Below are 15,039 nucleotides of genomic sequence, written 5' to 3'. Positions count from 1 at the left end.
TCTTAACGCTGAGTGTCCTAACGCTAAGGCTGGGTGTCCTAAAGCTGAGTGTCCTAACGCTAAGGCTGGGTGTCCTAACGCTGAGTGTCCTAACGCTGGGTGTCCTAATGCTGGGTGTCCTAACGCTGAGTGTCCTGATGCTGAGTGTCCTAACGCTGGGTGTCCTGATGCTGAGTGTCCTAATGCTAAGGCTGGGTGTCCTAATGCTGAGTGTCCTAACGCTGGGCGTCCTAACGCTGGGTGTCCTAACGCTGGGCGTCCTAATGCTGGGTGTGTTAATGCTGGGCATCCTAAGGCTAACGCCCGGTGTCCTAATGCTGCCTGCTCTAATGCTGGCTGTCCTAATGCTGGCCGTCCTAATGCCAGGCACCCTTACAAATGATAGTGTACTGAGTTTTGTTTAAACATGATGGATTGAACATATATGCTTATTGACACGCCTTTCCACAACCCCACTAAGATGGGAGTAAAGAAACTGAACAGGTTGGGCGCAGTGGCTCACATCTGTAATCCCAGGACTTTGGGAGGCCGAAGTGGGCAGATCATGAGGTTAGGAGATCAAGACCAGCCTGGCCAACATGGTGAAACCCCGTCTCTACTAAAAATACAAAAATTAGCTGGGTGTGGTGGCAGACACCTGTAGTCCCAGCTACTTGGTAGGCTGAGGCAGGAGAATTGCTTGAACCTGGGAGCCGGAGGTTGCAGTGAGCCGAGATTGTGCCACTGCACTCCAGCCTGGGTGGCTGAGCGAGACTCTGCCTCAAAAAAAAAAAGAGAAACTGAATAGTATAATTTCACAAGAATAACACAAGAGAGGAGAGCCCAGGTAAATGTGGTATCAGATTGGGGACGACGGAAAGCAGGTGCACGGATGGGCTCTGCAGAGGTATCAGATTGGGGATGATGGAAAGCAGGTGCACGGATGGGCTCTGCAGAGGTATCAGATTGGGGATGATGGAAAGCAGGTGCACGGATGGGCTCTGCAGAGGGAGATGCTGCTGAGAAGCTGACCAGCCGGGCGGAACCCCAGGAAGACTCTGGGACTGGAGGCCCTGCTGTCAGACGAGTGGGGCAGACACGAGGGATAGTGAAAGGTCTGTATAAAGGGCACTGGGCCCACCACCCACGTGGCAATGAGATATCAAGAAATCATTTCCTTGGAGAAACTGAACCAGAGACCCCCAGACTCAGGCCAATCCTCAGGCACCAATCCTAAAGGGCAGAAGCGACTCCTTGAAAACAGAGAGTTCAGGGAATATCTGCAACCTACAGAACCCTCACGCAAGCTCAGTCCACTGCCCTGCTCATGGGTCCGCCATCCAGCCACACAGAATCCATTTCTGGGGAGATGGAGCCACACTCCCCGAAAGACCTAAAGGGCCTGACCTGTGCGGATTCCCGAGCATAAAAGCCAGCTCGCCATGTTCGCCCCACAGGTAAGCCGAGAATTCCCACACACGCACAGAAGACTTCCAGCAGCTTTTCCTGACTCGCTGAAACATAAATGTGCATCCAGGGAAAGTCTCCGACACAAAGAAAGCTGCAAGCTAAATGGACAGAAAAGGAGCTTGTAACAAAATGACACAGCAAAGGCCACTGCCTGGGCATCAGAGGCAGAGCCACACCTGGGTGACCCAAGCCAGCGGCCAGACATGTGAACTCAGAGGCCTCTCTCCCATCCAGCAGGTGGAACCTTTGCTTTTCCACCACTTGCTCTGAAAGGACCGTACAGGTATCTGCCTGCAAATGTAAGGGACCCACACTCCACTTCCTCTTACAATCATGCTAGCTGTCCCCATTCTGCCTGATTTTTTTTTTTTTTTTTAAGACGGAGTCTCACTCTGTTGCCAGGTTGGAGTGCAGTGGTGCAATCTCAGCTCACTGCAACCTCTGCCTCCTGGGTTCAAGTGATTCTCCTGCCTCAGCCTCCTGAGCAGCTTGGACTACAGTCACCCGCCACCACGCCCAGCTAATTTTTATATTTTTAGTGGAGACTGGGTTTCACCATGTTGGCCAGGCTGATCTTGAACTCCTGACCTCAGGTGATCCGCCCACCTTGGCCTCCCACAGTGTTGGGATTACAGGCGTGAGCCACTGCACCTGGCCCTCTTCCTGACTTCATTCCTGCCTCATGCGACCCAGAGATGGAGGATGGCCCCCGAAACACAGCATCCTCTCTGCCAGGATCTGTGGCAAAAATCCTTGAACTTGTTTCCTATTGCAGTGGTGGATTGAATCTGTGCCTTAAATCTGAAGAACCAGGGGCTACCCCAGGCCAGGTTTTCCCCCAGGAGTCTGGGAGGAACACAAAGTTGGAGTCCCTGTGCCAGGGTGATGGCCAGGCAGGCATAGCCTGTACACGGGGCAGACACAAGCCACGGGGCATCTGCCAGTATGAACAAGTGTCCTGTGTGAGGGGCCCCCAGCCATGGGTTGGGTAACTATGGTTCAAGCCATCCACCAGGTGAAAGAAGGATTCCGTGAAAGGCACCGGGTCTGGCCCCATTCATTTCCCATTAGGGCAGGGCTGCCAGCTCTCACACACTGGAACCCCAGTTTATCTGGGGGCTCCCAAAACAGAGCCCAGAGACAACACAGAGAACAGAGGAAAACTTGTAAAGAGAACGAAAATTTAGAAAACAGAAAAGAGCTCTTGGAAATTAAAAATATAAATGCAGAAATTAAAAATTCAGTTGAAGTGTTAGAAGATAAAAATAAGGGGTCGGGCGTGGTGGCTCACGCCTGTAATCCCAGCACTTTGGGAGGCTGAGGCAGGTGGATCATCTGAGGTCAGGAGTTCAAGACCAGCCTGGCCAACATGGTGAAACCCCATCTCTAGTAAAAATACAAAAATTAGCCAGTCATGGTGGCGAGTGCCTGTAATCCCAGCTACTCAGGAGGCTGAGGCAGGAGAATCGCTTGAACCCGGGAGGTGGAGCTTTCAGTGAGCTGAGATTATGCCACTGCACTCCAGCCTGGGTGACAGAGCGAGACTCTGTCTCAAAAAAAAAAAAAAAATGAACGACAGAACAAAGAAAAGACTTTATAAGAAGGGTAATCGCAGTGCACTGCAGGGCTCGGCGCTGAGCAGTATTTACATACAGCCATGGAGGGGCATGGGAGCAGGTTTGTAAGCACCGAATGCTCTGGAACCGTTATGGGAGGTTAACACCTGGCGTCCGAGATGACCTCATGTGGCACTTACTCAGAAACATGACACACACCTCTGAGTGGGGCAGCTTGAGAAGTCCATCATTGTAAGTTCCACAGTACTTTGTTCAGTCTCAGCTGCAACTGTAACAGGTTTCACAGGTCATAAATCTCAGCGGCACTTGGAGAAGCACCGTGAGAGGCTGTTGATACAAGTGTTTGCCACTGCAAACCTGGCCTCTGCCCAGGTTCTTGTTACAACGGGTGGGGAAGTTGCAGACATTTACACATGACTTCCGACTTCCGTAACTTGGACTTCGGTCTCTACTTATTCCATATCCCATCACCAAAAAGTTGACTTTCTGTCTAAATGTCTACAAAATAATCAAAGACTTCCCTGAACTATCCACCCATTCAAAGATCTTTTGTTGTCTGTCCTTGAGAATATAAATGCCTGTTAACGAAAATTACATTTGTTACAATGTTTATTGCTGGGCTATTTAAGTTATATTCATCTTGGAGGCTGGTTCTTCTCACCAGCTTGAGACGTCAGCTCACTGATTGCACTCATTAGTCCTAATAAATCAACAGCACTAGCAACTTTGCAGTGTCTCTTAAATTTACAAGTGGATCTGAAGGCATTCTCTGTGAAAATATTCTTTTTTTTTTTTTTTTTTTTGAGACAGAGTTTCGCTGTGTCACCCAGACTGGAGTGCAGTAGTGCAATCTCGGCTCACTGCAACCTCCACCTCCCGGGTTCAAGCGATTCTCCTGCATCAGCCTCCCGGGTAGCTGGGATTACAGGCGGCCACCACCACGCCCGGCTAACTTTTGTATTTTTAGTAGAGACAGGGTTTCACCATGTTGGCCAGGCTGGTCTTGAACTCCTGACCTTGTGATCCACCTGCCTCGGCCTCCAAAAATGCTGGGATTACAGGCGTGAGCCACTGCGCCCAGCCAAAAATATTCTTAAATGAAGTGATGAGTGATTTCAAAACAATGCAGTATCTCAATTTTCCCAGTGATTTTCTCAAATCACTTCTTTATACTTATTATTTGAATTCTCTTCCTAGCCTGGGAAACATGGTGGGACCCTGTCTTAAAAAAAAAAATTAGCCAAGTGTGGTGGTGCACACCTATAGTCCCAGTTATTCAGGAGGCTAAGGTAGAAGGCTCACTTGAGCCCAGGAAGTTGAGGCTGCAGTGAGCTGTGATCGCTCCACTGCACTCCAGCCTGGGCGACAGAGCGAGACCCTGTCTCAAAAATTACAAAGACCAAAAGATGGGAGAGGAGTAGGAAGAGTATAAAGTGCGCAGAAGTCCTGAAGTGTGTTGGCAAGGACTGGAAATATACTGCATCATTTTCAACTCTGGCAATTAGAGCTTACGTCATGTTTTCAAAGAGCACGCACATTCCAATGCACTGCAGAGGTTTTAAAGAGAAAATGTGGTCCCTACATTAAGTTAAAATAAATGAAACAGCAAGAAAGCGTTTAAAAAGGCAACAACGAAGATGACAGAGGTTAGATCCCATATGTTGGTCAAAACAGTGCCCATTAAACAGATGCATTAAGTCTCCAATTAGATAAAAAAATGAAATCCAACTACATGTATTTCTGAATGGCAACCCACATAAAGTGACAGAAATGTTAAGCAAGGCTCAGCAGGGGCATACTGGGTGAATGTAAAAAAAAAAAAAAAATCAGGCCGGGCGCAGTGGCTCACGCCTGCAATCCCAGCACTTTGGGAGGCCGAGGCAGGTGGATTGCCTGAGTTCAGGAGTTCGAGACCAGCCTGGGCAACACAGTGAAACCCCATCTCTACTAAAATACAAAAAAAAGTTAGCCAGGCGTGGTGGCAGGCACCTGTAATCCCAGCTACTCAGGAGGCTAAGGCAGGAGAATCGCTTGAACCCAGGAGGCAGAGGTTACATGAGCTGAGATCGCGCCACTGCACTCCAGCCTGGGCAATAGAGCGAGACTCTGTCTCAAAGAAAAGAAAAGAAAAGAAAAAAAATCAGTCCAAGGAGACTCCTAGGCAAAAATTAAAACAAGACCCAGCATAATCAGGATAATTTAATATTAATTAAGAGAAAAATTTTAAGTAAGGATGAAGCATCAGGAATCCCTACACACTGATGACTGCATAGGAGCAGATGACCTGCAGTGACCACCCCATTTCCTCGCGCCCCCTTGGCCATGAGGATTCCCTCCTCCAGGCCCTGGGGCTCCCTTCCCCTCCGCTTCCATCTGGAGATGCTGCTGGCCAGAGAACCTCCCCGGATGCCCGTTGGAGGGTGCATTGTTCCCACCAGCCATGAGGGGAGGTCCTGTGGGCACCCTGGACGTGGTAATTCAGAGTATTTTCCCCATCCGGTGTCAAGGAATAAACCAGCATCCAAGAAGCCAAGTCTGACACGGGACACTAGAGGCGCCACCACCCTCAGGGCTGGCTCACCGTCCACCTGTCATCCCTGAGCGCATTGGGCAAAGTCAGAAGAATGACCACAGATGAATCTGGTATAAAAGAAAGTTGGCTTTTGGCTCCTGTTCTTGCACTGCAGACAAGCCCACGCCCCTCCTGAGAGCTGGGTGTCCAGCCTGCTGCCCGAGAGGCCCCAGTGCAGCTGAGCACAAGTCCAAGCCAAGCCCGGCTCGCCCCAGCCCTTGGAGAGGGGAGGCACCGAGGCGCTGGAGAGGTGTTGCAGCGCCGGGCTGTGCCCGCCTGACCTGCTCACCTGCTGACACCCAGGGGCCCTGGGCCTCGCTGGCCGCCACCACCTTGCCTTGTCAAGCCGACTGTGAACCCGCCCCAGCCCCGCCACGGGCCTCGGCTGCCACCGTCTGACATGGTGGCCTCACAGGTCCCCGGGCCCCGCGTCCAATGCACGTCCTGATTTCCTGCAATGCTCCCTCCGTTTTGCACCCATGCTGAAGTGCCACAAACACCTCTTCTCTCCTCAGCAACTCTGGTGGCTTTGCAGATCTTCATTAGCTCACCTGGGATGAGACGCCGGCCTGCGCTGGGGCCGGGGTCCTGCAACCATGGCCACGGCCCCCCGTCCACACCGCTGAGGCCAGGAAAGCCGCGCCATGTGAGTGACGGGAAGAGGCCGAATGAGGGCCAAGGATTACAACTGTCCTGGAAATCGGCGGCTGCGCCATCTGCCGCCGAGCTTGGCACTGCTTGGATCACTCATCGGCATGGCCACCTCGCCTCTGTCTCCACGCGTCCTCTCCTGAAAGCCAGGACCAGGTGCTGTCTCAGAGAGCGGGGCGCTCGGTTCCACAGCCAAGGACAGCAGTGCCCGCGGCCAAGGACGGTGCTGGACTGGATGGTGGAGCCGGAGGGTGGGGCCTCGCCTCATCCCGGGGGACCGCCTAGGGGAGTGGCCGCCAGGCACTCAGTGTCCCCTCGTCTGATCTCCGTGTCGACCAGGAGACCCAGGTTCTCTGAAGTTTGGCAGCATCAGATTTGCGTGGACTCAATGTTCATTCTGAAGCTTTCATCAGTTCCCTGTTCCGTCTGATGTCCCAGCATTAAACGCTCTGCGCTCCCCGTGCGAGTCCAGCAGCGTCTGATGGCAGCAGAGCCGGACTGAAGTCCTGTCAGGCAGGAGCTATTGAAACAAACGCTCTAACCCCAACCGGAACATCTCGCCCACCAGTGAGGCAAAAACATAAGTAACTTTGTCCATTGAAGTGCATAATACCCATTTTATTCCCAAGTTGGGGCTAAAGTATTTATAATTGAGTTGCAGCTTAATCAACCAGGAGCGTCCTCTCCGGAGGAAAGGGCTGCCCTTCACGGTTTCGGGAGGAAAGGCAGTTTCTCTGAAGTGTCCTTCCAGCCTCCCAGAAATCTGGGGTAAGAGGCATCTCTGCCGAACCCAGCAAAGTGAGCGAGTGCTTTCTCGACCACGCGGCGTTTGTGAAGTCTGTTCTGAACAAGTGTTGGTATTTTACTGTCAAGTGTTTGCAAACTGCCTTTTGAGCACATGCCTTGTTCCAAGTAGTAAGGCTGGGAAGGACACACTGCTGGGGGGTCATTGCCTAGCGTTTCTGCACCTAGAAACCAAGTCTCCCCAAGTTGGGTGTGAGTCAGGCACTGTGGGAGGCCTGCCCAACACCTGGCCCTTGTTTGGAGGAGGATGGGCCCACCTTGACCCCCACCTTCCTCTTCTACCTGTGGCAAGTAAATGCAAACCCTCCGTGAGAGTCCATAGAGACCACCACTAAACAGATGAAGGGGTTGCCCCTTAGCTCCTCTCTTTTTCCTTCCCTGACTATGGATGCAATGCTGGAGCAGCAGCAGCCACTTTGAGATTGTGAGGAGCAGCTGAGCATGAAAGATCCACTGAGGATGAAGGTGGCACCTGATGGCGCCAGGTCCCCAGTGGCGTTGCTGAGCAGCTGGGCCACCTCCTGACACATCATCACCCCAATTCAATCTTCTCCCCCTCTGATTGTTACTTGCAGCCAAAAGCATCTTCCCCACGTGGAATTCAAGAGCTTCACCTCCAGATCTGCTGCTGTCCCTGCAGCTCAGCCCAGCCTGCAGCTCCACCATCCTCTCAGGTCCAGCTCAGCCCAGCCTGCAGCTCCACCGTCCTCCCAGGTCCAGCTCAGCCCAGCCTGCAGCTCCACCGTCCTCCCAGGTCCAGCTCAGCCCAGCCTGCAGCTCCACCGTCCTCCCAGTCAGAGAGCCTGGTCAGTGGCCCAGTGGGACAGGAACTGGCAGAATCCCCCATTGCCTCAACCACCGGCAGCCTGTGGGGTCCCCAATAAACAGAGAAGGCTGAGCTCCAAACTGGGCAAGAAGAGAGAGGCAGGAGAGCCAGAGGGACCTCTGTCTGGGACAGGATGGACACCCAATCTTGCCCATGGTGTAAGTCTCGGGGTGGACACTGGGAATCAGGGCAGGACTGCCCAGATCCCAGCTGCCTCCATGGCCCTGCCTGAGGTCCCAGATGGTGAGTGCTGAGCCCCACTTGGTGCCGGGAAGGAGGAAGGAGGCGCCCCCTCCATCCCCATGGAGGGCTGGGGGAGATGCTGGTGTTGGCTGCAGTGTGGCTGAGGGTATCCATGGCCTGGACTCCTGGCTCTGGTGGTGTCTGCTCACAGAGGGAGATTCTTTCCCAACTGTGCCCCTCACCAGTCTCACATGAACCCCCAAGATGGACACCCCTTACCAGCCTCACATGAACCCCCAAGGTGGACACCCCTCACCAGCCTCACGTGAACCCCCAAGATGGACGCCCCTCACCAGCCTCACGTGAACCCCCAAGATGGACACCCCTCACCAGCCTCACGTGAACCCCCAAGATGGACGCCCCTCACCAGCCTCACGTGAACCCCCAAGATGGACACCCCTCACCAGCCTCACGTGAACCCCCAAGGTGGACACCCCTCACCAGTCTCACGTGAACCCCCAAGGTGGACACCGGTGGCCCCCACAAGCCCCTTGGGTTGTTCCTGCCAAGAACTCACAGCCCAGCCCCACGGGAGTGCAGAGGGGCTCTCCGACCGTGGATGGTCCTCGGTAGAACCTGCACTTCCTGCCTGGGCCGTCCATGAGACACTTCTCGTCCACCCCGGTCTCGGTGACCACAATCCTCCTCACGCCAAACCCAGGACCGCACCCCTGCGGTGCGTTCTCCCCAGACGTTCACCTCTTTCCCTCCCCATGTAGGACTGGACACAGAACCCCCCACCGTGCCACTCTCTGGGGACAAGGACAGCTTCTCCACCGAGCCCAGGCCAGGCTGCCCCCGCCCCGGGTTGGGCCTGGCTGGGTGAGGGGCATTCACTGCCAGACACCGTCCATCGTGACTGAACCACCAGAGTCACTGGACCTCCCCACACGTGGCAGAGCCCAGCATGGGTGAGTCCTGCCTTGGGCTCCGTCGCTGGGGCTGTCAGAGGCTCTCCTGAGTGTGCCCGGCTGCCTCCCACTCTGCACCCCAGCCTCTCTGCACATGCATCCTCCAAGCTGTCTCCCACCTGAAGCCCCTGCCCGCCTGCCCCGCACACTCCCGAGGACCTGAGCGTGTTTAAACAGGGTGTGTGTCACATCAAGGCGGAAGGACAGGACAGCGAGTGGCTGCCCGCTTCTGCCAAATTTAGCCCCATAAGGGTCTGTAGTGATCACAGCACCCACACGTGCCACATTCCTCCACGCTGTCCACAGAGCTCCCAGGCCATGTTTGCAACTTTCTGGCCTGAGGAAACCAGTTTCTTTAAATTACTCCCTTGAGAACCCTGGATCCGGACCCACGTGTTGTGGCGGGAGGGCCAGCCCCAGTTCAAGGCCACTTTTGCTGCAGAGGAGCCTCCCGCTCCCACACGAGTGGTCACCCCGAGCCACCATGCTTCCTTCCCTCGGTGGCCCCAACAGGGGCCCCTCCTTGAGACCCAGAGTTGGGTCAGATGAGCAGGCCCTGGGCCACTCACTCCTCAGCAAGACTCACACCTGCGGCCCAGCCTGCCGTGGACAGCCCTCGAGTGGCCTTGATTTAACCAGGCCCGTCCCCCTTCCCAGAGTCCCCGGCAGTTCCTCACCTCTTCCTCCTCTCTGCTGCGCCCTCTGACGGGCGTGCACGTGTGCATGTGCCATGCTGCCTGTGCTCCTGACCCTGACTCCTCTTAGCAGTTCATTTCTAATGCATTTTTCTCCCCACTGTCTCTCCCTCTGTCTCTGTCTCTCCCTCTCCCCACTGTCTCTCCCTCTGTCTCTGATTCTCCGTCTCTCCCCATCTCTGTCTCTGTCTCCATCTCTCTCTCTCTAACTCTGTCTCTGTCTGTCTCTCCTTCTGCCTCCACCTCTCCCTCTGCCTCTCTCTGCCCTCTTCCTTTGTCTGTCTCTCTCTGTATCCCTCTGTCTCTCCCTCTGCTCCCATCTCTACCTGTCTCTATTTCTCCCTGTCTCTCTCTGTCTCCCTGTCTCTGTCTCCGTCTCTCCCTCTTCCTCTGTCTCCGCCTCTGCTGTGTCTCCCCCTCTGCCTCTGTCTCTGACATGCCGTCTCTATTTTCACCTGTCTGTCCCTGTACGTGCCGAATAACACATTCGTGTCTTTTTCTCTGTCTCTGTTTCTGGGCTGTCATTTTCTTTCTCCAGCTCCCCTCCCCGACCCTGTTTCTGGGTTCGCCTCTGTCTGAATGGCTTCCTGGGTGCCTCCTGCTCCCTCGCCTGCCAGCTTCTTTGTGTCCGGGGCTTGGTCTGTTTCTCAATACTTCTCTTGGGGTCTCTGCCAAGCTCTGTCGTGCTGTCTGGAGGTTCCCCCATTTCCCATCTCTGTCTTGCTCTGTCTCACTCACACGCATCCTGAGACAGCAACAATGAGGCTCGCCGGGCGAGGGACAGAGGCGCAGAGGCAGAAAACAAGGTCTCGCCTGGAAGCCCCCCACCATCTCCTGCCCTCAGCAGCGCTGGCTCCGAGCCTCACGTGCTCTGCAAAGCCAGTGTGGGGTGCTCTGGGCAGCACTCAGCGTGGAGCCCCCCGGGGTCCGCCGGCTGTCCCCGCTCAGCTCCACCACGCTCGCTGAGCGACGCCTGCCCCGTTGCTGCTGCTGGAGAAACTTTGGGCTGCCATGAAACAAAAAGGGAATTCAGGCTGGTAATTACCCAGCTAATTTCAGTCGTGTAAACAGCCAAATAAGATATTTCAGTTTCTTACAAGCCCACCTTAGGGCCTGAATTAGCCACCTAATTAATTATCTAACAGCCTGGGACTCCCTGGGTGGAACGTGCGTCCCTCCCAGCGCAGACGCAGGCTTGTCCCTGAATCACGGCCCGGTGACACAATCATTATAATTAGACTCAACCTGCAGCTTACCCTTGACCACAAAATCTCAGGGATGTGGCCCCAGGCCAGGCTCAACATCTTTTCATTTAATTTGTGTTGAGTGGAAGCACAGCCACCCTCTGGGAGACAGCCAGGCAGGCAGCTCCTTTCCTGGGGGAAGCGGCGCCTGCCCTCTGTCCACCCTTGTCCCTAGCCCCTCGAATGCAGCTGACTCCCCCACGGCAGAAATGCTCCCAGGAGGCCTGACTCACACCAAGGTGTGAACGGCATCAGGTCAGGATGCTCCCCTGTGAAGGCCACCCAAGCGAGACATCTCTAGTGGTAGAATCGGGCACCGGCCACAGGTTCCCCTCACAGGAGTTCTGGGCACTGGTGCTGCACCAAGTAGCTGGGGGAACACAGGATGGACGGCTCTGAGCAAAACTGAGACTCGCCAGGACAGCCCCGAGGCCTGAGTGGACCCATCAGCTCTGCCGGGACACGTCTGTACCAGCATGGCCCAGGCCCTGCCCACCTCCTAGTCTAGGAACCCAGCCACTGCCCTTGGCATGGTCTCTGGCCACAATGACAGCCTTGGGCAAAGTGGGGACGAGGTTCCGTTCAAACAGCAGACAGCAGGTTGGAAGGGGCCTGCCCCCACCCCAGGACACACAAAAAAGGCTGCACATCCCGCTTGGGAGGCAGTGGAGACACAAGCCGTTTCGGGCCTTTTCCTTTGCTCCTGTAACCAGCAAGCCCTGGTTCCCTGAGGATGGCGCTGCCTCACCCAAGTGAAACCCACAGGGTCCTCGCCAGATGCACAGGCCAGCTCTGTCCCCACGCCTGTCCCTCAGGCCACCACCTGCATCTGCTCTCCCACCGCTCGGCTCTCCTCATCTGGAAGAAAGCCCCCTTGGGGACTGCCCAGCCCGGCCAGTTAAAATTGGCTCTGCAAAGCCTATGCCAGGGTGTCCACCCTCCCCCGGGACGTGCATCAGTGTGGTCCATGGGCTCTGCCCCAACCACAGCAGCAGGGCAGAGTGAGCTTACAGGGCAGCCCCTGTCCCGCCAGGGACACCAGTTCTGGCTCGGGGCCTCGAAAAGGGCTGGGCTGGGGGCGCTGCTGGGCACGGTCCTTGCTCCTCTGCCCCAGGCTCCTGTGGAGGGCTGCGTGGGTGGCTGTGTGGCTGCAGGGGCGCTGCTGCGGTGGGCCAGATGAGGAGCAGCTGCTGTGGTCTCTCCATGTCTGCCTGTCCCAGCGGCCCCGGCGCCTCAGCCCCTCCCCATCCCACCTCCCGCTTCCTACCTCCTAGGGCCTGCTTCATCACGAACTCCATGGCGATTGCTCTGATTCCACAGCGGCTCCTCCAAGGGTCAGAACTCACATGCAAGTGTGGCCAGGAGTGAGTGTTCTTCCTGGGGGAGAGTGAAGTGGTCACAGGTCACCCTGAGCAGGCCCCTGCCTGGTCTTCCCCAGAGACCATCATTCCTTACCCGCAATACCTTGTGGGCTGGACCCTCCCCCACCAGGAGCGGCTGCCTGGGAAGTCCTTCGTGAGGGGCTTCTGTCCCCACACCCAAACCAGGACCCCAGAGGACCTGAAAGTGGTCTCCCCAGCTCTTGGGTGTCTGAAGCCGCTGCAGGGAGGGCTGCTGACAGCTTAGGGGGCATCGCTCAGAGGCGCCTGGCGCCAGGCTGCGGAAGCAGGGGCGGGGCCCAGGGGGCGTTTGAAGGTGACTGCTCCGCTCTGCAGCTCAGTGTCTGGAGCGGCGCCTCAGTGGTGGTCCCGAGCCCAGGGACGTGGAGAAGGGTTGGGGGTGGGCCTTTGAGCCGGTGCCCTTCAGGGCGGGCTCCTGTGGCTTCTGACCAGGGAGGCTTCGGTGACCCTATGCCTGACGGCACTGCAGTCAGTGTGCCCCCGACATGGCCCCCGTAGAAGAGATCAGGGTTGGGGAGAAACTTCAGGGGGCTCAGCCTTCAGGGAACACGTGGGGACAGGGACAGAGCACCCCCGCCCCGGGGATGTGCATGGGGTGGGGTGGGGCGCTCTGGTCCCCTCTGGGGAAGCCGCTTTCTGAAATCACAGCAGCCGCAGTGCGCCCCCCGCTTTTGCGGGGTCTCTCCTATCAGGGAAACCCAGGTCCCTGGAGAGACACTGTTTGACCGTTCAGCCCTCGCCCTCCGCAGAGGAAGGAGACTCGCGCGGGGACTCGGAAGGCGGCGGGCGGGGAGCGCCCCTCGGAGCCTTTGCCGCAGCGCCGATTCTCCTCCAAACTTCTCCCCTGGCTCCCGCGGCGCGGGGAAGGAAGGCACGGCCGGGCCCCGCAAACCCGCAGGGCTCCAGCCCCGCCGCACCCGCACCCCTCGGCTTTGCGGGCGGCGAGCGGCCCTCAGGCGAGAGCGCGCCAGGAGAGGAAAGAAAGAGGGCGAGGGAGGAGAGGGGGAGCCTCGAGACAGGAAGAAGCGCGGAGGAGGCCGGGCGCGGGCCGGGACCGCGGGGGCCGCTTCAGCACCGCGGCAGTGGACAGCGCCCGCTCCGGACCCCGCGCGCGCCGAGCCCGGGAGAGAAGCGGGGGCTGCGGGGAGAAGCCGGGGTCGGGGGGAGAAACGGGGGCCGAGGGGAGAAAGAGGCCGGAGCCGGGGGAGAAGCCGGGGCCGGGGAGCGGAGGCCGGGGGGAGAAGCTGGGCGAAGCCGGGGCCGCGGGGAGAAGGGGGCCGGGAAGGAGAAACCGGGGCCGGCGGGAGAAGCGGGGAGAAGCCGGGGCCGGGGAGGAGAAGCCGGGGCCGGGGGGAGAAGCGGGGAGAAGCCGGGGCCGGGGAGGAGAAGCCGGGGCCGGGGGAGAAGCGGGGAGAAGCCGGGGCCGGGAAGGAGAAGCCGGGGCCGGCGGGAGAAGCGGGGAGAAGCCGGGGCCGGGGAGGAGAACCGGGGCCGGGAGGGGAGACCCGGGGAGCGGAGGCCGGGCGCGCGCTGCGCTCGGGACGCGGTTACCTTCCCGGGGCGCGGGCGGTCAGCGGCGGGGCGCGCTCGGGCCGGCTGGGTCCATGTGGCGCCCGGTGAGCTGCGGCGGCGGCTGAAGGGCACCGCGAGGAGGGCGCGTCACTCGGAAGCGCTCCCCGCCCCCCGCCCGCGTCCGAGCGTGACGAGCAGGGGGAGGGGAACGCCGAGGGGCGGGGCCGCGGCGCCGGGCGGGGGCGGGGGCGGGGGTGGACCCGAGTGAAGCGCCCCCGCCTCCCTCCATCCCAGCCCGGGCGCGACCTTCCCCGGCCGGCGCCTGCGACCCCCGCCCGCCCCTGATCTGGACGCCCCCGGCCCTGCCCCCCCGCCCCCAGCCCGACGGTGCGGGCCTGCTCCCTACAGGGTCCGCGGGGGGCCGGTGGGTGCGAAACCCTCGGGCAGAGAAGTCGCTGCCTCCCGGGTGGAGGGGTTAGGGGGAGTCGCTGCCCCCCCATTCTCCGGTGACCGTGCCCCTGAGTGCCGCCTGCCGCCCCGACCCCTCTGCCCCGCCCTCCCCCCATCGCAGGGCGGGAGAAGGGGGCCCCCAGACCCCCGAAAACCCACCCAAGCCCCTCGCCGCCGGAGACCCGCAGGCCGGCCCGGGCTCACTTTCAGTGTAACGGAGTCGCTGTTTCCTTTAGCGGGACGAAGGCCAGAGACCCCACCGCTCCCTCCCCTGGCCCCCGGGATTTCCTCTGCAGCGGACGCGGCACTGCGGGAGAGCGGGGTCGCCGCAAGGTCGGCCCTGCGGTTGGTGCTGTGCGGTGTCGGGAGCCAGGCGACGGGAGGGATGGGGCGCACCGGGACCCTAGAGCTGCCCTGTGCTCCTGGCGGGGTGGGGGTGGGGAGTGGGGAGGGGGGCCGCTGCCAGTGGCCGCCGCATTAACTTGTCACTGTCCCCTCCCAGCTGAGTCCCGGGGACTCTGCTGGCGCAGGGAGGATGCGGCCCCTCCCCCTCCTCAGCCCCATCCCCTCCGGTGCCCCGTGTTTAGCCTGAGCTCAGGAGGACTCAGAAGCCTGGACCCCCTAGCCTTGGCCCCAGCGCTTCTGCCCCTGTCCCCACTCCTCTGCTAACCCGGCAGGGGACCCTTCGCAGAGGAAGGGAGCCCT

General features: G+C 58.5%; 1 protein-coding gene across 1 annotated transcript in view; it reads right to left on the bottom strand.

Annotated features, from left to right (window-relative positions):
• The window catches only part of CPLX1 (complexin 1), a 40,972-nt gene extending 26,899 nt beyond the window's left edge, over window positions 1-14,073 (bottom strand). Inside the window, exons 1-2 of the mRNA XM_030801469.1 lie at window positions 13,924-14,073; window positions 12,240-12,349 (exon numbers count right to left, since the gene is read on the bottom strand). Of these exons, the coding sequence (XP_030657329.1) occupies window positions 12,240-12,270 (31 nt within the window). The 5' untranslated portion in view covers window positions 12,271-12,349; window positions 13,924-14,073. The remainder of the gene's footprint in view (window positions 1-12,239; window positions 12,350-13,923) is intronic.
• Between the last annotated feature and the right edge of the window lie 966 nt (window positions 14,074-15,039).

Source organism: Nomascus leucogenys, chromosome 20, assembly GCF_006542625.1.
Source record: "Nomascus leucogenys isolate Asia chromosome 20, Asia_NLE_v1, whole genome shotgun sequence".
Classification (NCBI taxonomy): Eukaryota; Metazoa; Chordata; class Mammalia; order Primates; family Hylobatidae; genus Nomascus; species Nomascus leucogenys.
The sequence above is the reverse complement of the archived record's forward strand: the minus strand, read 5'-3'. Positions and strand labels throughout refer to the sequence as shown.